Raw genomic sequence first — 22,881 nt, 5'->3', positions numbered from 1 at the left:
CCACACATCTCGGGCTGTATGAATTTAATGTACTCCCTTTCGGGCTGCGAAATGCACCCGCCACTTTCCAAAGACTTGTAGATGGTCTCCTAGCGGGATTAGGAGAATATGCAGTCGCCTACCTTGACGATGTGGCCATATTTTCGGATTCCTGGGCAGACCACCTGGAACATCTACAAAAAGTCCTTGAGCGCATAAGGGAGGCAGGACTAACTGTTAAGGCTAAGAAGTGTCAAATAGGCCTAAACAGAGTGACTTACCTTGGACACCAGGTGGGTCAAGGAACTATCAGCCCCCTACAGGCCAAAGTGGACGCTATCCAAAAGTGGCCTGTCCCAAAGTCAAAGAAACAGGTTCAATCCTTCTTAGGCTTGGCCGGTTATTACAGACGATTTGTACCGCACTACAGCCAAATCGCCGCCCCACTGACAGACCTAACCAAAAAGAAACAGCCAAATGCTGTTCAGTGGACCGAAAAGTGTCAGAAGGCCTTTAACATGCTCAAAGCGACACTCATGTCTGACCCTGTAGTAAGGGCCCCAGACTTTGACAAACTGTTCCTAGTAACCACAGATGCATCCGAGCGTGGTGTGGGAGCAGTTTTAATGCAGAAAGGACCTGATCAAGAATTCCACCCTGTAGTGTTTCTCAGCAAAAAACTGTCTGAGAGGGAAAGCAACTGGTCAGTCACTGAAAAAGAATGTTATGCCATTGTCTACGCTCTGGAAAAGCTACGCCCATATGTTTGGGGACGGCGTTTCCACCTGCAAACCGACCATGCTGCACTGAAGTGGCTTCACACCGTCAAGGAAACTAACAAAAAACTTCTTCGGTGGAGTTTAGCTCTCCAAGATTTTGATTTCGACATCCAACACATCTCAGGAGCTTCTAACAAAGTGGCTGATGCACTCTCCCGTGAAAGTTTCCCAGAATCAACTGGTTAAAATCGTCCTTGAGATGTGGAAAATATTGTTAGTCTTTATGTACTTGGTAGTATATTTAGAGATGCATGTGTCTTATTAACTCTGTTAAGGGTTTGGGTCTGTAGTCACCTAGGCAAATTGGTGAGGCTTTTTACCAAACCTTGTCCAGGAAGTGGGGTGCAAGGTTGCCACCATGTCAAGGTTCCTCCCCCACTCTGAACTCTAGGGTACAGATGTGGGGACCTGCATGAAAAACCTCCTAAGCTTATCTTTACCAGCTTAGGTCAAAACTTCCCCAAGGTACAAAATATTCCACCCGTTGTCCTTGGACTGGCCGCTACCACCACCAAACTAATACTAGTTACTGGGGAAGAGCTGTTTGGACGCATCCTTCCCCCCAAAATACTTCCCAAAACCTTGCACCCCACTTCCTGGACAAGGTTTGGTAAGAAGCCTCACCAATTTGCCTAGGTGACCACAGACCCAAACCCTTGGATCTGAGAACAATGAAAAAGCATTCAGTTTCTTACAAGTATCTGGAAGCTGCTGTAGCATTGAGGTGGAGGAAGGAGAACCAGACCACATAACTCGATACTTAACCATTCAGACAGGTCTGGTTAGAAAAGGGCTTCTCAAACTTTTCAAATCTTAATAGAAAGAGTATCTCATGGACCAACCCCTCCTTGCCTTTCATGATCACACAGTCTGTCTCTCCTTCCATTTTTGCTAGCAAAGGTTTCCTAGTATTACTTTTCCATGTATGGAACTTGGAAATATTGATGTAGTTTTAGTTCTCTTTAGTGGTAACTATGTTGTCCTTTTTGAAAATAAATTCTCACACTGTCTATTTTTACTCTTCATTCCATCCACCCCACCCATGTGTTCTGTGTCTGTCAACCGGAAACAAAGTGAACAAGCAACTTGTGACCAGCTTACCTATATGCAGACCACCAGCAAGTGCTCCGGACACTATGAATTGTTCACAGTTTGGGAACTTATGACTATGTCTTTACTGCCAAAAATGGTGGATATTTTTACAGCAAGGTAACTAACAAGTTAGCATTCTCACTTTAAAATCTTAGTGGAGACAAGGCACAGTTAGTTACTGCCTCACTGTATCTACATGAGGTCAACATTATACTATCCCTCACCTTCTTATATCTGAGTAAAAACTAGAGTCATCTCCACTAGCATTTTATAGCAAGATAGCTAACTCACAATTTTCTCACGGCAAAAAACACACCTTTTGGCAGTGAAGACATAGTGTTATTAGATCATTAGTACAATATCATTAACTGGAAGGGATAAGATAGAGACCCCAGCAACAAATTGCTGACAAGAGAGAGCATATCAGAGATTAATATGAGAGAAATTGTAAGAGTGCCTGTAAAAAAACACAAAAACATCTATTGTATCACTAACACCACTAGAGTCCTCTTTTGTCCCATAATGCAATGAAAATGATCTTCTCTGGTGGCATGCTAGGGTAACAATCATGCTAAAGCATTAGTTCTCAAAGTACAACAAAAGTGGACAGAGTATTGTCTGAAAATTAATATAAGATCTTTCCATCAGAGGATAAGATCAGACTACCTCTTCGCATTCCAAGAAGCTGAGAACAGAGAGAATTAGATACATGTTGAGAAGTGACTAGATTAAGTATGTTTTAATATACACACATTACAAAGAAATCTTGTTGTTAGTCATCTTAGTATAGGCTCTACAAGGAACACAAAATCATTCTGTCTTTGTGAAGTCAGAAAATCAGCTACTAAGCAAATAACATTTTTATTCTGAAATTTCAAACTTCTTCATGCTCTAGCATTGAAAGAATGAAAAGGAAAAACAGCAAGTTTGGCTGCAATAATGATCAGACTTTAATTTTAGAACATTACATTTTTTCTGCCTTTGTTATGATTATAGTGACTCCATATCTCTTCTCCTTGTGTTCTGAATGTCAGGATTTGCCAGTCTTCCCATAAACACAATTGAACCTAGAAATTGAAAGAATATTACATATGTTTGCTGGTAAGCATTAGTGTGGATTTCAGTACCAATTATTAAGAATAAGAACATAACTTTTTTTCATCTATTCCTACTTTTCTCTGTCAATAGAAAATATGTCAGAGTTAAATGTAGTGACACAAACAACATTAAATTCTATTCCCCTATCTGGCCAAACTGATCCTGCAAGCCCTTATTATTTGTACGAAGAAGAAATCCTATGCTAAACATATAAAATTTCATTTATATCTAAGCTACAATTGTATGGCTTGGAATACTTAAGATACACTATTTTGTATCATACTTTCTTTGCATGTACAGTATGGTGTATGTGTAGTTCTGTAACGGCGATTGCTTTTTTTCTTGTGTACCAGAGATTTTATTATGGTCAGTTGTGGTAGAAAGAACGAGGAGTACTTGTGGCACCTTAGAGACTATGTAGTTGGGTGGTCACCTCGCTCCGGCCCTGAAGGGGTTAAAACAGCCCTGGGAGAGGGCTGCCCTGGGGAGCCAATACTAAACGTAGCCGTGGAAAGGGCTGTGGCTTGGAAAAGGAGTGAAAGCACCTGAGTAGTTAGCCACAAGTGTGGCCAGCTCAATTAGGGCTCAGCTGGCCCTGATAAGAGGGCTGAGGTCCAGGAGCAGAAGGAGTCTCACTCTGGCCCTGGGAGCAAGCTACCTAGAGCAGAGCAATAGAAAAGGGCAAAGGGAGCTGGGGACCTGCAGGCCTTGGTGAAGGCCTACAAACGTACTGGGGCTACAGAGGTACAGCCTGGGAATAGGCAGAAGCAACTTCTCCAACCTCCTTGCCAATGATGAGTGGCCATGACAGACTGTAGTCTGCCCCAGTGAGCAGGGGCTAGATGAGGACTGGCAGTAGCCACTGAGGCAAGGTGGGAATAGAGGGTTGGAGGGGAGACCTAGAGTGTGGGGGCACTGCCAGGGAGCAGCACCCCAAGGTAAAGGGGCACTGGGGTCCAGGAGGGACATGGGGTGGGGAGGGCAGTGGCAGGTGAGACACTGGCCTGCAGAGGGCGCTCAAAAGCTGGAAAAGAGCGACCTCCCAGATGACCAGTAGGAGGTGCTGTGTCGGTGAGTCGTCCCATCACTACAGATTAAAACCCACTTCATCAGATGCATGGAGTGGAAAACACGGTAGGTTGGTCAAACGTGAAAAGATGGGGGTTGCCATACCAACCTTAACCAGACAAATCAATTAAGGTGGGCTTTTATCAGCAGGATTAAAAAAACCTTTGTAGTGATAATCAGGAAGGCCCATTTCAAACAGTTGACAAGAAGGTGTGAGTAACAGTAGGGGGGGAAATTAGCATGGGGAAATAGTTTTTAGTTTGTGTAATGACCTATCCACTCCCAGTCTTTATTCAAGCCTAATTTGATGGTGTCCAGTTTGGAAATTAATTCCAATTCTGCAGTGTCTCATTGGAGTCGGTTTTGTTTTGTTTTTTTGTTGAAGTGAATTCACTAACACAACTCATGGACAGGTCATGGGCAATAAAAAAATTCACGGAAGCCCATGACCTGTCTGAGTTTTACTAAAAATAAGGTTTGGGGGAGGGGGAGCACTAACTGCCAGGAGCTCCAGGCCCCTGCCGCCCACAGCAGCTCAGGGTTGGCATCTCAGAGCTCAAGGGCACCCGCCACCTGTGACAACTCAGATCTCTGGGGCCAGCAGCTGGGAGCTGTGAGGCCCCTGCTACCCCAGGGCATGAGGCTGAAACAGAAAATGTCACGGAGTCCTCAAAGTCGCAGAGGCCATAATTTTCATAACCTCTGTGACAAAAATCTTATCCTTACCCCTGGGTTTGACATTTTTACAGTATATGCCCTATTGTGCCTCAAGTCTCTTCCTGTTACTTGCTGACAGCTCCAATAACTCAGACTACGAAACCTAGGGAATTTTACCCCCCCCACACACACACACACCGGAATAGTTTACCATTATTAAAGACTTTTTACTTTGCCTCAGGAACGAATCCCTTTGTGGTATGACCTCTTTGTGACTTCCTGCTATTGCCAAAGGCCATTTCAGTTTGACTCTAGTATTATACATAGTAAAATCCCATTTTTCTCCCCAACTGGAAATCTCTTTTTGCAGTAAAGTCACTACCCAGGACAAGTGTCAGATTCGAAATGGAAGTCTGGCTCTGGGGGAGGAAGTCTTTTCACAGAGCTGCCTCTACATCTCCTCCTCAGAGGCTACTCAAAAGGCATTGGTTCTCAGCCATGGCAGACCCTGCTTCCTTGACATTTATAAAACATTAAGTTGTTATGCAGTGTGCTGTGTGCTTAAACTTTTTAAAAACCCAGATAGTAGTCCATTAGTAAGAGGTCATATCTTTCCCATTTAATTAGAGATGTTTACCAAAAATCCCATGTAGATTCACTGGTTCTTTTGCATGTGAATTCACTGAAGATTTACAACTTAGATAACTTATCTTGGATTACAGCATTCATATAAGGCCAGAAAAGGTCCTCTCTTCACATTGCCCAGTTAGGCTGTGTCTGTATTTAGCATTTTTGTCCCCATGCTATTCAGTGTTGTGATACAATGTTATTTATCCAGACTCTTATCTCACACAGCAATTTATTCTCCTGGTCTCAATAGGGTTTTTTTATCTTCACAATCGCCATGGCTTTTCCTGTTGGCCATCCGTCTCAAATTACTCTCTCAAGTTGATCTAAGGTTGGGTCATTTATTTATTTAATTTTTATTTTTGCACATTTGAGCATCTCTAATTTTATTTTTAAATGGAAATATCTGACTGAGTTATTTACATATTCAGATTCTTCTCCCAGCAGTCTCTGGTTTTCACTATTTATGGGAGTCCTTGAAGCTCTTTTTTACCAGTGCTATATGTACTGTATATTCAAGAGATTGAACCTAATTTGCTGATGTCTGACATGGTTCAGAGTTAGAGAAGGTTAATACTCCTGTTACATGTCTGGGACTGGTGTTCATTAACTGTGATGGCTACTGTTCTCCTATCACTCCACATCACTGTAATATCTGAACGCCTTTCTTTAGAGCATTAAGTGACATAATTAACCTCTGTCATGTGTAATTTATTCTCTCTCTCATCTTCTCTCCAGGATGAGTGTTCAGACAAATCGTATGTGGGAAGGGCAGTATAGCAGCCTCCAGGAAAGGGGATTATTTCATCAGAAGACAGGGAATTGATACAAATATTCCAAAATAATAATTTGGCCCATACATCCTATTTAGGTCAGGCATGAATCAGGCCTATATTGGTCTTCAAATGCCTATCATTATGACAGATTTCCTGAAACTCCTTTCCAAAGTTGCTATAACAAACTACTGATTGTGTAATTGTTAAAAATAACAGTAATTTTCCCTCTTTTATGGCAGCCATTACCATCTCCTATAAATGAGTTGTCACTCATCTTAGATACTCCTTTAATTAGAGATTTAGTTTTGACATTTTAATTTCGGCGCGATTGTAAAACAGTAGAGATTTTCATTAAACACATTGTTTTTAAAAAGTTATAGCTTAAAAAAAAAAAGAGGAATTTTCCCCTGGTATTCCCTGCCCCACACACTTTTGTGTGCTGATTGCCATCACATGGCTCTGTAATACAAAATAACCAATAACTGCTGCCATGTGGTAATGAAATCAAAAAGGTTTATTTTGAATGTTATGATTTCCCATTGCATCAATGCCACATGCTTCTTTGATTCATGAGGTTTATGAAATGTATTTGTTCTAAGGAATTTGCACTATCTAAAGGTTAAAATCAAAACTGGTCTTCCTCAATTGACTCCTATGCATAGGTGGGATGGATACATGGTCTTAGCTTTGAATATTTCTGGAAAATAAGTGCTCTGTTTATTTGGAAGGGGTTTAAAGGATCTTAGTTCAGCAGAATCATTTATGATGACCAGTAGAAAGGAAAAAATAAAGAAAAATGATGATGTGAAAAGAACTAAAGCTAAAATATTAACGCAAGAAGCTGACCTAAAACTTCTGCTGGGACCTACTACCTATAGAATTATGGAGTCTATTACTAGCAAAAAATAAAACATTCTTAAAACCAAACTGATTTCACATAACTTCAAAACAATAGTTTGACACAAAGCTTATCTAAAAGATACTTATGGATTCTGTCATGCCCAACTTTTAAATAACTATATTAGCCTCCATGAACAAACTTTCCTCCAAAATCATTAGAATATGGGTGCCACATTCATTCTGTGGAAATGGCTGAATTACATTTTTTTTTAAAATTAATACTTAGGTCAGGGCTACAAAGCTTGGGCAATATCCTGCTCTCAATCAACACATGTATGTCTAGAAGTTTTGTAAAGGGGAAAAATATGGTACTTAGGTAGTAACTAATATTTTAGTTAGCAAAGTTAGACGTTGCATTCAGTACCACTTGATTGGTGGAGAATGAAAATAATGTTTAGGACTACCATAAATTCAGCTCTTTATTGGGTTTTGTGTACAGAACAGTATCTGTTCTCTGAGCCCCTACCCGTGGGGGGGGGGGGAGGGAGGTAGAGAGCTCAGAGGACAAGCATTAAGAGACAGGAAATGAAGTGAAAGCACCACATACTCCACTGCTTATAGCAGTGTACTTTTAAAATTGATGTGAATATGAAGTAGAATGCCAACTGCCTTTGTCCAGTCCTCCTATATTGATCCCTGCCTACATCCAACCACTATATTTCTGCTGAAGTGATCAGCAGTTAAATAGTTAATGTTGATATTTATTATCCTACTGAGGTGAAGGGGATACTTTTTGGCTATACTAGGCCAAATTCTGCTCTGTTATGCTGCTGCTAATTGACATCAGCAGTGTTGTCAGCTTTCTTGTGATGGGGTTTACAAACCCCTCACTAAGGTGGAGGCAGGGGAAAGGCTGGAGCAGTACTGAACCAGGAAAGAGCTGCCTCTCGGGCACTGCCAAGCATTTGTTTGGGGAAATTAGCACTATAAAAAGAGCTCCAGCAACTCAGGCGGAGGGGAGGAGAGAAATCATTTCCAGGAGGAGGAGCTTTTACTGAGGAGGTCTTGCAATGAATCTTTCTCCCACTTCTTTGAGACATCATCCAAGAGGCAGGGAGAACCATGTACAGGGCACCAAAGGGTTGCCTGCGTGCGTCAGCCCTGAGACTCAGGGTTTCGAGCAAAGGACTGTAATCAAACAGCAGCCACGCCCCAAACTGAGACATCAGGTGGGGTAAGGAGTGGCCCACAGTAAGGTGAACAAGAGGTGGGCAAAGCATAGGTCAGCCTGAGCTGTCTCACTTGGCTAGAATCTGGAGGAGTGAGAGACTGGGTCCCCTTACCCACATAAGATTCACCTATGCCTTGCCCTGAGACGGGCAGGACTAGGGAGTTACTGATAAGAAAGCTGACCCCTCTGAACCCTGTCCCTGACACATTGAACTAAAAAAGAGACTAAAGCAGCAGGCCCTGACCAGTAGACGTGCTGGCTGAATGGACAACCATACTAAATCTCACAATCTTATTGTGACATTGGGTGTTTTCCTACCTGTCAATGGAGCTGAAGCTAGCAAGATGGCTGCCACTTCCCTACAGCCTATCTGCATGTGGAAGGGAAGCTGCCCTGAATAAAATTGGCTTCCACCTCCCACTGTTTTCAGAGAGATTGAAGCTAGGCCTACCAGCATAATGGCTGCTCATCTAAGGTTCAGTGGGGCTCAACAGGACATAAGGACTGTCAGGAGCAGAGAACAGGTAAAGAAAGTAGAAATTCTGAAGAATTTTCAACCAGTGTGGGGTCTGGATTAATAGATTAAAGCCACATCAGGCTGTCAGGCCTGGAGTTTGAAACACATATGTGAGAAGATAAAATGAAGACAGAGAATGGTCTGAATGTGAATATATATGAAATTTACAGGCCTTGTTAAAGAGACACAAATTCAAACCAACAGATTTCCTTATTAATAGTACTTAGTTTTCTTTTTACTGTTTTTCTTTTTGCATTTCACTTATCTTAGATAATGGTCAGACTATGCAGTGTTGTTGTAGCTGTGTTGGTCCTAGGATATTATAAATACAGTATAGGTGAGGTAATATCTTTTATTGAACCAACTCCTGTTGGTAAGAGGGAATCTTTCGAGCTTACACAAGAAGCTTGTCTCTCTCTCTCCAGCAGAAGTTGGTCCAATAAAAGATATTACCTCACTCACCTTGTTTCTCTAATAGTCAGACTAATCAGTTTCACTTTTATTTGTAATGAGAAGTTTCATAGTCCATTTCACTTCCTTGTTCCCCCACACTAGTACAATGTGCGGTCCTGGTTGGGTTGCAGACACTGCCCAGGAATGTTTAAATACAAACAAGAACATTTTTTCTTAATTTTATTTTCCATATTTTCCCCACAAAAGCCACATTTTGGGCTAGTGCTATCTGACACATATCCCTTTGAAAAATCCCAGGAGAGGGAGTGTAATTGCAATAACTTACCTGTTGGATTATGTTTCAGGATAAATAGGAATGGGCGGTTAGCCACAAACTGGTTATGTGACATGCTCATGATCGCTGCCATCTGCGTGCCTACAAACACAAAGCAATAGACTTTCTGTTAGGGATAAATCCTCTGCCCAACACAAAGCCTAAGCAGAAGGTCTGGGTGCTGGAGGAGTGTCTTTGGGGTAAAGAAGGCATCCTCCCCGCAAGCCAAGGAAGCTGCTAAGAAGCCACCCTGTGTGGAGCGGGGGAACGGAGCTACCTGAGGCCAGTGACTGAAACAGGTTATTTTCTAATGTCCAGGGGATTGAATGAGTCACTGTGCAGGGAGCATAAGCAAAGCTAGCCTCTGCACCATACAGCCAGTCACCTCCCCCCAGCATAAAGGAACCACACCCATTCTGGTACCAGAGGCCTTCTGTGGCCATGGAGATTGGCTGTATATGGTCCATGGGCTGGATTTCTACATCACAGATTAGAAATATTAGTCATTCTTACGGAAGAGATTTTGCTATAACAGATCAGACTGTTGTCCCATTATGTCAGGTGTCTAGTATATGGTGTAGTAAGGAGAAGTGATAAATCTATGTACAATGCCTTTCACGGAGACACACACACACACACTGGATGAACTGCTGTTCTTGATTACCAAATGACAAACGTATTTTAACTGGATTTTTTCTTTAGTTACAAATCATAAAGACAACTGCACAATTACAAGAACAAATCACTCATCTATTATACAGCTGCTTTGTAATATGACATTTTCTTTGAGGACTTAGCACAAACTATTAAGATAATAACCTGCTGGATATATCTTGAGACTTTACCTTCTTCAGCTCAAGATGTGGCATTTCATTTTAAAACTCATCTGAATAGAATATTGTAACTATATTCTTTAACTATAGTTATTATCTTCCTAGCAGGCATCTGTCAAACTGAAAGCTTAAAATGGCTCATTTAAGCAGTGATATATGTGCTCAAGAACAATGGTTCACCACTGAAAATGGGCTGGTTAAGAATTAAGATATGATACTGCAAGGCTGTCATTAAAATAAAATCAGGTTATCTTCTGTTTCATATTAACATCCTTGCTAGATACAGTAAATCATCTCCATTACAAAGGGCTTCATAAGCAGCCAATATGGAATTTTGCCACTCCTAAAAGCTAGAGCAGAAATTATCATAAAGACAAGATGAACTTTTTCATGCAGTGTAATACAACTTCTGTGCCAACAGGCTGGGCACAGCAGTCTAGCACTTGTTACTATGTGAGGGAGCAGAATTCAAATCCTTTGCTCCTGGGTCAGCAGCAACTGGGAAAATTGAGAAGACCGAGAACTCAACCTTTGCAGAACAGAGCCTTTTATCACTCATTAGCCACTTTGAGAGTGACGTTGATGAGCTCAGAAGGAACCATCTTCAACAGGCCTTAATAGGAGGGATGGTTGTCACAACACTGGTCATTTTGGTGGGGGTAGTTAATGATTTTGAGTTGCTTTGATACGACGATGCCCTCCTCATCACTGTAATATCTGAGCATATGCCAGTCAATAACTGTCCACCAAAATACCTAATGTTACAACAGGTTTCAGAGGAACAGCCGTGTTAGTCTGTATTCGCAAAAAGAAAAGGAGTACTTGTGGCACCTTAGAGACTAACCAATTTATTTGAGCATAAGCTTTTGTGAGCTACAGCTCACTTCATCGGATGCATACTGTGGAAAGTGTAGAAGATCTTTTTATATACACACAAAGCATGAAAAAATACCTCCTCCCACCCCACTCTCCAGTCATCCTTCTGATACAGAAAAAAGTAGATGCAAAAATTGAGAGGGGATATTTAGGCTTTAAGAAACACTTGGGAGGAACACTATGAGGAAAGAAAATGAGGACAGGAACCAAAAAACATAATAGATGGTATACTCGGTGTGGGAGCAACCTCTGACTTCCAGCAGATAGTGTTATAAGTATCATATGCACTGTGTAATTCAATTAGTGTTGTTCAATCCAGGGACAGATTATTTATTAAGTACTTAATATAGAGAACACTTTCAAGTAGCGTGTCTGGGAGCTATGAATTCATTTAATAGCTGCTAGCAAGCGGATTGCTTCCAATATTCTTCTTTACTAAGTGCTGAGTTGAGACACAATGCACCAAATTCTCCTCTCACATACATTAACAAACAGCAAGAGTAACTGCATTATGGTCCATGAAGGTACACGATGCAGAATTTGCTATTATTACCTAACTTTGTTAGCTGTGTTTTTAGTGTGTGTGTTCAAAATCCAAATCAAACATATATTAAATTAAAAACCCCTAAAAATAAATAGTCCAAGGTGTATTTTTTTCCTAGGACCTACATGACACTTAGAAAACAATTCCTGCAGAGGACACCAAATATGAAAATACAGGCTTTGACAGTAGCTTTAGCAGTCACTGCTCTACCCAACACTAGGGACGAGAGGGGTGCAGCAGTGATAATGGCCAGAGACATTGTGCCTGTGAAGGACAGACTTAATTAAAATGCTGCCAGGGCATTTGGTGGTGTGCAGAGCAGAGCACCTTATGACACACAGAGTGGAATGTATATAACTACCCAAAAGCTGACCTGGGAAAGTCTCTGCTGGTGTGGAAGGAGGCTGGGGAGATGGTAACATAGCCACACTCCAACCTCACATCGATGTTATGGGATCCGGGGCCCTGACAGTGCTATGATTCCTTATGGCTTGCATTAAAGAAGACCAAACATGAAATTCTGATTTCTCACTACACAAGGTGCATTGCACTAGATCCTTTTGTCCTTCCTCTAACCCCCTTGCACTCATGCATAGGCATGCATATTTTAAAAATTTGCTTACTTTGGGGGTAGGGACAAGGAAAACATACTGAAAATCAGAATAGGTACAGTGTCAAAAATCTGTTTAAAAACAACAATAGGGCGATGATTTTGCATGACCTGCATTGATACAAAGTTACGAATAAAAATAGTTGCGGAGTCTTTCATTTTGTAAAAGTTGCCTTAAAAATCATTTATTTTAGAAGAACAGGTGCCTTTGACTGTAAGCATACTGAAGAAAAAAATATCACCTTATAGCCAAATATGTGGGTAAAGGTTGGATTTTTTTGTCCGATTATGGGTTGAGGAATAAAGTCCAGACACACGTAAGCCTGTTGCATGGATTTTAATAATTTAATTTGAAATGGAAGAACCATGGGTGAAAAGTGCACCAAATGATTTGCATCCAAAATTTACTCAAGAGCCACTCGCATCAAGTTCAAAATACATTGGAGTGATAAGTGTTTATTCTCCTAAGCAAAGAAAATATTCACATCTTACTTGAGGATGCTGCCGCTTCACTGCCATCTTCATTTACCTCAATACAAACTTTTTGGATGGCTTTAGAAATGTGTATGTCAGATGATTCTGAAGGGGAAATATATAAATTATTACATTTTATATTGAGAGATGAAGGCTCATGCACAATGCTTAACTGTTAAAATCAGAGGACCCTTTCTATGTTCATTTCCTAGTTCCCAGCCTCAAAAAATGCATGTGCGATTTCCACCATACCCACTCTCCCATTAATGTTTGATGAGTTAAAGGGTGAAGAAACAAAGAAGCAAAGTCTAGGCTAAAGGAGAGGTACTGTATATTGAAAATATAGCATGTACACTTATCTTTAGATGCACACATATATTATTCACGTAATATAAGGAAAATGGTCTTGTCGGAACACTGGGATCTGAGAAATCTAGATCTTAAACAATATTGGGTCACGTGTGTAACGTTTTCCAGAAATTAGGAGTCCATGAACTTCAAACCTTAGATCTTCTATACATTCAAGATTACAATTCACTTGCTCCCCACATTTTAACGTGAATCTAAGAATAAGCCACCCTTGTTCTCTGATGTAGAGTGGGGGAAAAATTTTTGTGTGTGCGCACAGATGTGTGTATGCATGCACGTGCAGTTTTGCCTTGAGTATATACCAAAAAGTACATGGTTAAAAAGTGATGACAACTGAAAACAGAGATAAAAGTTTCATAATTGTAATATCAGAATTGTTAATCATTGCACCTGTTATTCCAGAAAGGTCACAGCCGCCACTAAATATCTCTGTTACATTGAGGGAGCGCAGCGTTTCTTGTAAGTTCACTGTCTGTTCTATTTTAAACCTATAGAGCGTATAGAAAAGAGACTCATATAACTATCAATATTTTCCCAGTCAATAAATGATTATCAATAGAAGCAGCAAGCCTAGTGGTTAGATCAGGAGGCAGGAAGATAGAAAATCTAGGTTATATCCCACTGCTGTGTGCTCCTGGGCAAATCATTTAACCTCTCTAATCGTTTCCTAATCGATGTAGTGAGTAAGTAGTTAAAGGCTACTTGCCCACTTACTGTAAAGTGTTCAGAGCTATACGGATGAAAAGCACCATCTAAGGGTTTCATAGTCGTACTATTACTATTTTGCACAAGGGAGACAACGTTTAAAATTATAAAGAAACCAGACATAGAGGCATTATGTGGTCGAAAACTCAAGATGTAAAGCGTCATTGAGAGCAGCTGTACTTACCAGTGGATATTAAATAGCGCAAACCTTTAATTTAACTTTAATTTGTCCATGTAGTGTTACTAAATAAAGCACCTTTTTAGATCATTGGTGGCTAAAATAACCAAATGAGGGCACACTTCCAAGCCAATGTTCACGCTCTGCTCTGCCATCCAGGAAACCTGGGTTCTCATTTTGCCAGGCTCGTTTACAAAGAGAGAGTGAAGCCGGTATAAAATGCCACCACTCATGTAAGTGAATGAAGAGTTTTGATCCGGTAGCATTTCACACCTACTTGGAACAGGTGTAAAGGTCTACACAAGGTACAAGGTAGTGGAAAATCAGGTCCAATCTGATCCTCTGTTCACTGACACGAATGACAAAATTCCCATTGACTTAAGTGGGAGCAGAATCAGGGCCTGTCGTCAGTAGGCTTTCTTGACTATTTTTGTATTTAATCCCTAATGCTTCCATAACGGAAGATTAGATGGGATAATGAAAAATAAGAATATTGAGAAGTACATTACACACCTAGGGAGGCTTATTTCTACGTCTTCCTCTTGTGTTTCAGCAAACCAGTTTTTTATCAGCTGAGTTGTAATTAGGTTTTCTACTTCTTCTATAGTTACATCTTCTGAAGGAAGTGTTAAAACTAAGCTGAACTCCTTCCCTTTGTAAGATAATTCCAACACCTGGTAGCTCACATTATTGTCAGAAAAATAACCTAGAATAAATACAAAACCATGGGCTTCAGTAAGAAAACTGCAACCACTAAGACAATATATATGATTTTATGGTCACGACACAGACATGCATATTTTACATTACCAAACTTTGTTCTCAGCTGAAGATGCATCATTGGTATCTTAGTTACAGAACCATCTCTCTTAGTAAAATCCATCTCCTGGGTAGCTTCTGGTCTGAACTTCTGTGTCCAGTCTCCTTTGAAGTAAATAGCGTTCACCAGAATAAGCCTAGTAAGGGGACCAAATTCTTCACTTGAAACAATATTTTTTATTTTGCCTATGGGGGGGAAAAAAGGACATGAGCAAAATATTCAGATGCTATAAACGCCAGTTAGTCTATCTTAAACGCAATTAAAATGAGCATGCATGTAATATACAGGCTGTGATTTTAAAGATTCCCTGTTACAACAACACTCTGGAAAAAAAGGCTGTTGCACTCTGACATTAGAGAATAGTTTGTCATTATACTTTTGTCCCAGTGAAGTGAATGGGATTTTGCCATTGACATAAATGGGAACCAGAGCATGTTCATTATGTTAGGACGGTTTTGTGTATAATACGGAATATAATACTTTCCTGCAGAGTTCCAGATTATTTTGATATTATCACAGAGCTCTGCTCCAGAATGCAGGATTTATTTTTCAATGAACTTTCATCTTTCCCTTATAAAGAAAACCTTCATGTTATGAATCGAGTGTAAGCGATGTAAGGATGTCTATCTGAGTCCGCAGACAACATTATCTAAAAGGAGGTGTTAACAATGACATCTGGGTAATTTAATTGCTTGTTATTTTAGCAGAAATATCAAGCTAATCATAGAATCATAGAATATCAGGGTTGGAAGGGACCCCAGAAGGTCATCTAGTCCAACCCCCTGCTCAAAGCAGGACCAATTCCCAGTTAAATCATCCCAGCCAGGGCTTTGTCAAGCCTGACCTTAAAAACCTCTAAGGAAGGAGATTCTACCACCTCCCTAGGTAACACATTCCAGTGTTTCACCACCCTTAGTGAAAAAGTTTTTCCTAATATCCAATCTAAACCTCCCCCACTGCAACTTGAATGGGCTTCTCCACTGTTGTTGAATGGAGCAGCAGATATTAGGATGGGTACAGTGGGGCAGATAGTTGGTGTCAATAGTTGCTTTGGCAAGGAATGAGCCGTTCAAATGCCTTTTGCCTCCAGATTTAAAGTCAGCTCTCCACCTGTCCGAAAGGGAAAGGGGAAGAATTATCTCCTCTCCCTGGTACCAACCCGCTAAATGACTCCAGAATATCAGCAGCCTCCCCACCACTTATCACTCCTAGATACCAAAATCCCCTTTTGTCCCATACCCAGCTTCCAAAACCTCCAGCTTTCCCCTGGCAACTTCTTTGGTTCAGTTATTCGATGTCAATACAAAAATGTGCAGCACGTCAGAGTTAAAATATAGGAGCAGCATAAAATAAATGGAACATTATCAAACAGAATAACACACAGTATACTATATTAATTGGTGAAGGAAGGTCAGAGAGGGCTTATAGGCAGAGTTACATAATTCTGTGGACCCTGTTGTAAAATTAAGCCTGAACGTTTCACATTGGACATGGGGCTTTGGTGTCTAGCTTCTATATTTACTTGGAGTATCAGAGTTTATTTAGCAGCTGTATAGTGTTCTGAAAAGTAATAGATTTTACTAACATGTATTAATGATTTACAGTAAATGTGAGAAATGGAGCACTTGTTATTAACAAATTAAATAATCATCTACTTGGCAAGGAGTGATGATTTCCAGCGTCCCAAAACCTATAGCTGTGTAAAAATGCCATACTAAATAATTTTATGAAAAAATGCTTCACATGACTGTGAATCAAAAGAAGATCATTAGAGTTAGCAAACAGCCTGGTATTTTTCTCTTTTTAAGGGCTAGTTGCTGGTCTTAATAACAGGCTATATTGGAAAGAAGGTACTAACTTCCAGATTCCTTCTTGCAAAGTCTCATATCTGTCACAGATCAATGATACAACCACCAACCCGTTCTATGTATTTTCGGGCATTAAAGGGGAAGAACTTAACTAGCAAACAGTGATTTTATGAAAGCTGTAGAGAGAGTTTACCATCTGTTTTGTTTTCTACCCAGGTTCTTATGGCCTCTGTGCAAGCTTGTGTGTCTTGGAAATTCACCAGTTTTATAGCAGTCTGAAAAAATTTCTTGTTGCTATGGAGATACTGTTCTTTTACAATGAATCCTTCTTGAAGGTAGAGGGCATTGGCAAGATTAAATGTAAATTCTTTCTTTTCTGTGGTGACAGAGAAAAGTGTCTGGAGCAGAGAGAATTCTTCACCTAAGGAAAATAAATGTTAATAGTAGCATCTTCACTTGAAGAACATAAAGCAGCTGTGTAATAGCATCATTCTCCATATACAAAATGCATTCCATAATCTCCTGAAGGTTCAGGTGCAGTACAACTAAGGCTGCTTTTGAAAATGAGCTGCAATATTCTGATTGTTTCCTTTATGCTGCATGTACATTTGGAAAAAAAACAGAAGATTCAGAGACTCTCCCCACCACCACCCCATCCCCAGAATACAGGCCCTTTCTACCCAAGTTACCTTGTAAAGGTGTAACTGGTAAGGTGATTAGATATTTGTCATAAATATAAAGGGAAGGGTAAACCCCTTTGAAATCCCTCCTGGCCAGGGGAAAGCTCCTCTCACCTGTAAAGGGTTAAGAAGCTAAAGGTAACCTCGCTGGCACCTGACTAAAATGACCAATGAGGAGACAAGATACTTTCAAAAGCTGGGAGGAGGGAGAGAAACAAAGGGTCTGTGTGTCTGTCTATAGTCTATCTTTGTCGGGGATAGACCAGGAATGGAGTCTTAGAACTTTTAGTAAGTAATCTAGCTAGGTATGTGTTAGATTATGATTTCTTTAAATGGCTGAGAAAAGAACTGTGCTGAATAGAATAACTATTTCTGTCTGTATATCTTTTTTGTAACTTAAGGTTTTGCCTAGAGGGGTTCTCTATGTTTTTGAATCTAATTACCCTGTAAGATATCTATCATCCTGATTTTACAGGGGGGATTTCTTTATTTCTATTTGCTTCTATTTTTATTAAAAGTCTTCTTGTAAGAAAACTGAATGCTTTTTCATTGTTCTCAGATCCAAGGGTTTGGGTCTGTGGTCACCTATGCAAATTGGTGAGGCTTTTTATCCAACATTTCCCAGGAAAGGGGGGGTTCAAGTGTTGGGAGGATTGTTCATTGTTCTTAAGATCCAAGGGTCTGGGTCTGTAGTCACCTAGGCAAATCGGTGAGGCTTTTTACCAAACCTTGTCCAGGAAGTGGGGTGCAAGGTTTTGGGAAGTATTTTGGGGGGAAAGACGCGTCCAAACAGCTCTTCCCCAGTAACCAGTATTAGTTTGGTGGTGGTAGCGGCCAATCCAAGGACAAAGGGTGAAATATTTTGTACCTTGGGGAAGTTTTGACCTAAGCTGGTAAAGATAAGCTTAGGAGGTTTTTCATGCAGGTCCCCACATCTGTACCCTAGAGTTCAGAGTGGGGGAGGAACCTTGACAATATTCTTCAAAACTGTCAGTGGTTTTAAAACCAGTCTTCTTCCAACCATCCCTGCCAGTGTCGTAAAAGAATGTTTTTGTGGCACAAGCCACCTGCAGATGCAGGGAAGTAAACTACAACAAAAGGGTTCAAGACTGGAAAACCCTAAGGGGGCAAATGCTACCCCCACAAAGTTCAATTCTGAAAGTGACAGGGATTGCTTGTTGAAGGAGTGGGGGTAGAGAGAGAGAAGTAGGAACTCCTCTTGTTCTCTCCCACACTCAAAACTCTCCTATGCATACCTCCTTCACACCCCACTGAAACCATTCTCTCTCCTGGTCCTCTTGAGTGAAAGGTATAAACATATTCTATACAAGGAACAACATGCATTAGCCTACACATACAAGATTAATTCACATCACCAGCTTTAGTGCAGAGACAGATTATGCCTCTCCTTACTCTCACTGGGTGTACCTTACTCCACAAGCAGGGCTAGTGAAATCAGTGGGATTATACCTAGAGTAAGGTACTACTCAGTGTGAGTAAGGGTGGCAAAGTCTGGATCTTTTAACCTATGTCCTCTTTCAGAGGATAATATTGAATAAGCAAAGCATGAACTAAATATATTTTAAGACAGGGTGAATGAATCTCACTGGTGCACTAATTAAATAGATACTATGAGTTGAGTATTCCAAGTGTCTGACTCTGTATGGCTTTCAGCATTGGTAACATGTCTGATAGAGAAGATTTTTGAAGTCACTTGCACATGCTCAGGCTAACCTTATCTTTGAAAGACACCCTGGGGGAGGATAACGGGTCACCCCTACCGAGTGTAGTTACACTTTAAAATGCACAATGTACTGATTACATGTTTGATTTTTTATAGTTCCCAGGCCAAATAAATTCCTGAAGTAACTCCACTGAAGTCACTTATTATAACAGGGCTGAATTTTGGCCTCAAGGATTCATTTAACTCTATAATTTAATGCACTGCAAGCTGCATTTTTTTACAGGTATCTTCCCTCTTATGTCCCAGGTTTATCTCATTCTATTCCTCTCCTGTTGTGTCACATCTTTTAACAACACGGAGATATGAAATCCATTCAGTGTTGTAACCACCCACTCTAACTAGTTTCTGTTAGTGCCATATTGCATTGCATAGGCATTTTGGAAACATCCCTTTCTGCCAGTGACTGGCAGCATGACACATAGCAGAGGTCAGAGACTTGATTTTCTAAGTAACTTGTCTGTTTAAATATTTTCTAAAAAAATTAAAATGGTTAATAATCATCTTCTTGAATGAATGGATTTATGTCATGCACTGAAGATCTACAAATGTAGCTATAAATGCCCAGCTGTCCCTTGATAAGTCATTATTCTTGGGAGTCTATGGGAAAAGACCATTGTACCAAACAAAGTGCTGCAAAGTAATGTTAAAAATGTCCTTTGCACATTGGATTTGATCTGCAGATCAATGATCTCTATTAGGACAGATTGCATTAAAACTATTCAAAGCAATTAAAATGGACTTACTACATTTCCTGGAACCTGTAATTGAACATGGGCTTCAATTATTTCTACTTCTAGCTGTTAAGAATGCAGTGTTTTTTGTACAAAATGTACACATTTTAAAATCATTTAGCCAACAAATTTTTGTAAGTCTTTTTCACTGTAGAATTACCTACTGTAGGGTTATTTTTGAAACTTGTAATGACTTTCCTATTACTTTTCATTAAGATGATATTAAATATAAATAAGGAAGTGGAGGCCAGGGGTGAGTGGCTGGAGTTGACTTCTTATACCCCATAGGCCAGATTCTGATACTCTTAACTCATGTTTGGGAGCACTGCCCTCCGTAAGTAGTCTCAAGACTTCAACGGGATGATTAATGGATAAGGTGCTATGCAAATTGTATATATAAAATGTATTAGGCCCTACCAAATTCACGGTCCATTTTGGTCAATTTCACAGTCATAGGATTTTTAAAAATCACAAATTTCATTATTTCAGATATTTAAATCTGAAATTTCACGGTGTTGTAACTGTAGGGGTCCTGACCCAAAAGGCAGTCGTGGTGGGAGGGGGGGTTGCAAGGTTATTGTAGGGGGGTACACTCTTACTTCTGTGCTACAAATGGCAGCGGCGCTGCCTTCAGAGCTAGGCAGCCAGAGAGTGGTGGCTGCTGGCCGGGAGCCCAGCTCTGAAGGCAGCATCGCTGCCAGCAGAAGCACAGAAGTAAGGATGGCATGGTATGGTATCCATGTCAGTGACTGAGCTGGCTGCTATGGAAGAACCTGTTCTGAGAACAAGAAATGTCTATGTGATCAGAAAGCAACTGAGGATCAGAGATGGTAGCTACTGGCCAATGTCCTCTACCCTGTTCTGCATCTTAGATATGTCCATTTCTGTTTTACTAGTTAGCTTCATTAGTTTGAGATTGATATTTTATTTACATTTTAAGATAAGAGAATGAGATCTAGCAAAAGGAGCTAGTGCCATGTGACAGTGATATAATCATTCAAAACCCTGACAGTCATGTCATGTGACATGAGCTGGGTACTAAATGCCACTCACCAGTGTGTTTCACCATTATTACACAGCATGAATGACAGTAGATCAAGCGATACTCACCATCTTTATTTCCTTGCAGTTTCAAAGCTTGTCTTATCTCCTTAAGTGCTTTTCCCTTTGCCCCCAACTGCACCGTTCCAAGAAGTAAAGCAACACCAAGTGGTGAGTGTATGATGTTCTCCTTTTTAAGAGAACAATGAAGAACTTGGTAGAGCTCCACTGCAAGTTGGGTAGTGCTATCAGCCATAGGATTAGAGATGGGGCTGCAAGTTAAGGACATTCCAGCTGTAATCAAGAGAAGGCTCTGAAATAAAGCACTTCTCATCGTAGCACAGTTTATTGCAGCTTTTTCCCCTCTGAATGATTGGAACTGAAATCACATTATAAAAACCAGAATAGTGATTTAACTTCATACTACCACACTTCTCTAAGAAGTTACGATAAACAGCATCTAGCTCTTTCCCGTAGTTCTATTGGTCAATTTCTTTATCTCACCCATAAACTATACACCCAGTATAAAAGAAACTTTTTAACACAAGGAAATGTTACCTTTGATCTCTAATAGAATCTTATGTAAATCATCCCGTAAATCATCCCGTAAAGTAAACTTCTATACCTGAAAAGAGGTTTAATCTTGATAAACAAAAACCTATATAAGAGTAGGTTAGCGTGAATATTTAAAGATTGTTTGCAAGTATCATTCTGTGTACCTTTGGCATGATGTATGTAGTGTTCCCATAGTAAGTTCACTGTTTACCACAGTTAGAAGTTATCCTTTAACAAGTCATAGGAAGGGAAAAGGAATGTCCTTTATTCTGTGCAATCAGTTAAGTAACTGATCCATTTAATTGATGCTAGCAACGAATATGTACACACAGCTGTATTACCACACTTATATGTAGTAGAAAACACCATGCTGTGCTTGATTTTATCTGGGGTGGTATATACTATTCTAAATGATCTGTAGCTGTAAAATATTAATCTGAATCTATACTTCTAGCATCTTGAATTTTAGGGTGTTTGGATCTGGGATTTTGAATCATATGAGTACACTGATCAGGGATGAGCTTTCAGACCCCAAAGTGTGTTTGAATCCAGGATTTTGGTGTGGGTCGCTCTTGAATTCCAGGACAAATATTGCTTTAGAAATGTAGCCTCATAATACAAATGTACATTTGAATAGATCTGGTTTTATAAAGCACTCTAAGTCTATCAAAAAAGCATTTTACTAAATAATTAATTACATTCTGGCACAGTAATACAGCAGATATTACAAAACTCAAAATTAACTCACATGAAGCCTGAAATTCAATGGAATCCCTCCTACTCAGGAGTTACCTTGGAATTGTTAAATTCCAGATGAGCAAGCATCAAGGGCAGACAGAGAGAGGATACCTCTAACAACATCAGCATTGAGTATAAGCCTCAATCATGTTAGGAAACTAGAGATTGGAATTTCAAAGGAGTCTAAGGGATCTAGATTTTGCTACTTAGTTCAAAATCCAAAATCCACTGAAAATCACTGGGTGTTTTCCATTGACTATAATGGCTTTAAGCCCTAACATGTTAAGTTGCAGAACTATATTTTGAATTCAGTTACAATTACCCACTCCCTTCCTGTTGAAGTCACCGAAAGCACTTCTTGATTTCAATGGGAATAAGAATCAGGTCTATACTTACTGCTCTGTCCTACCTTAAGAAAGCTATAGCTTAAAGGAATTTGGATTAGGCAATAATAAAAATACACACCTACATCATTTAAAATATTTAGTTTTATACTAATAGCAACCAGCGTTTCCTGTTCCCCAAAGCAATTTAAAGAATTAATGCATATGCTTACCCGGAAAAACAGTTTCACCTCTCTCTCCACACTTCACAGCAACACTACACTTAAAAACTGGTTTGCCTTGAAACGAAAAATAAAGAGCAACAAGGACAAGGACACTACTATGTTTATCATGAAAAGCAGCATGACTAATGTACCAAAACCCATAACAGGTGGCCACAAAGTTTATTATGAAAATTTGTCTTTCTAAAATGTGTCAATATTAATTGGGATGTCTTGCCT

General features: G+C 40.0%; 1 protein-coding gene across 3 annotated transcripts; it reads right to left on the bottom strand.

Moving 5' to 3' along the window:
• Positions 1-2,636: 2,636 nt before the first annotated feature.
• On the bottom strand, positions 2,637-22,764 carry SERPINI2 (serpin family I member 2). Of its 3 annotated transcripts, none has more exons than XM_073359471.1 (9): positions 22,654-22,764; positions 20,874-21,183; positions 16,802-17,029; positions 14,791-14,985; positions 14,494-14,686; positions 13,488-13,585; positions 12,747-12,833; positions 9,404-9,493; positions 2,637-2,917 (listed from the first exon to the last, which is right to left on the bottom strand). In XM_073359471.1, exons 2-9 carry the CDS (start codon positions 21,136-21,138, stop codon positions 2,841-2,843), a joined length of 1,233 nt encoding a protein of 410 aa, XP_073215572.1. In that variant the 5' UTR covers positions 21,139-21,183; positions 22,654-22,764; the 3' UTR covers positions 2,637-2,840. The 3 variants fall into 3 exon arrangements, with proteins under 3 accessions (XP_073215572.1, XP_073215574.1, XP_073215571.1); XM_073359473.1 differs by having other exon boundaries at positions 20,874-21,076; XM_073359470.2 differs by lacking the exon at positions 22,654-22,764 and adding an exon at positions 21,524-21,558.
• Between the last annotated feature and the right edge of the window lie 117 nt (positions 22,765-22,881).

Source organism: Lepidochelys kempii, chromosome 9 (genome assembly GCF_965140285.1).
Source record: "Lepidochelys kempii isolate rLepKem1 chromosome 9, rLepKem1.hap1, whole genome shotgun sequence".
In the NCBI taxonomy this organism is placed as follows: Eukaryota; Metazoa; Chordata; order Testudines; family Cheloniidae; genus Lepidochelys; species Lepidochelys kempii.
Note: the sequence above shows the minus strand (reverse complement) of the source record. Positions and strands in the feature narration are given on the sequence as shown.

Excerpts from the sequence above, each read along its gene's own strand:
- SERPINI2 (XM_073359470.2), bottom strand. Across the intron at positions 12,834-13,487 it reads TGACCTTTCTGGAATAACAG|AATCATCTGACATACACATT; the intron begins GTGCAATGATTA and ends TTTCCCCTTCAG. Across the intron at positions 9,494-12,746 it reads TGAAGCGGCAGCATCCTCAA|GCACGCAGATGGCAGCGATC; the intron begins GTAAGATGTGAA and ends TTGTGTTTGTAG.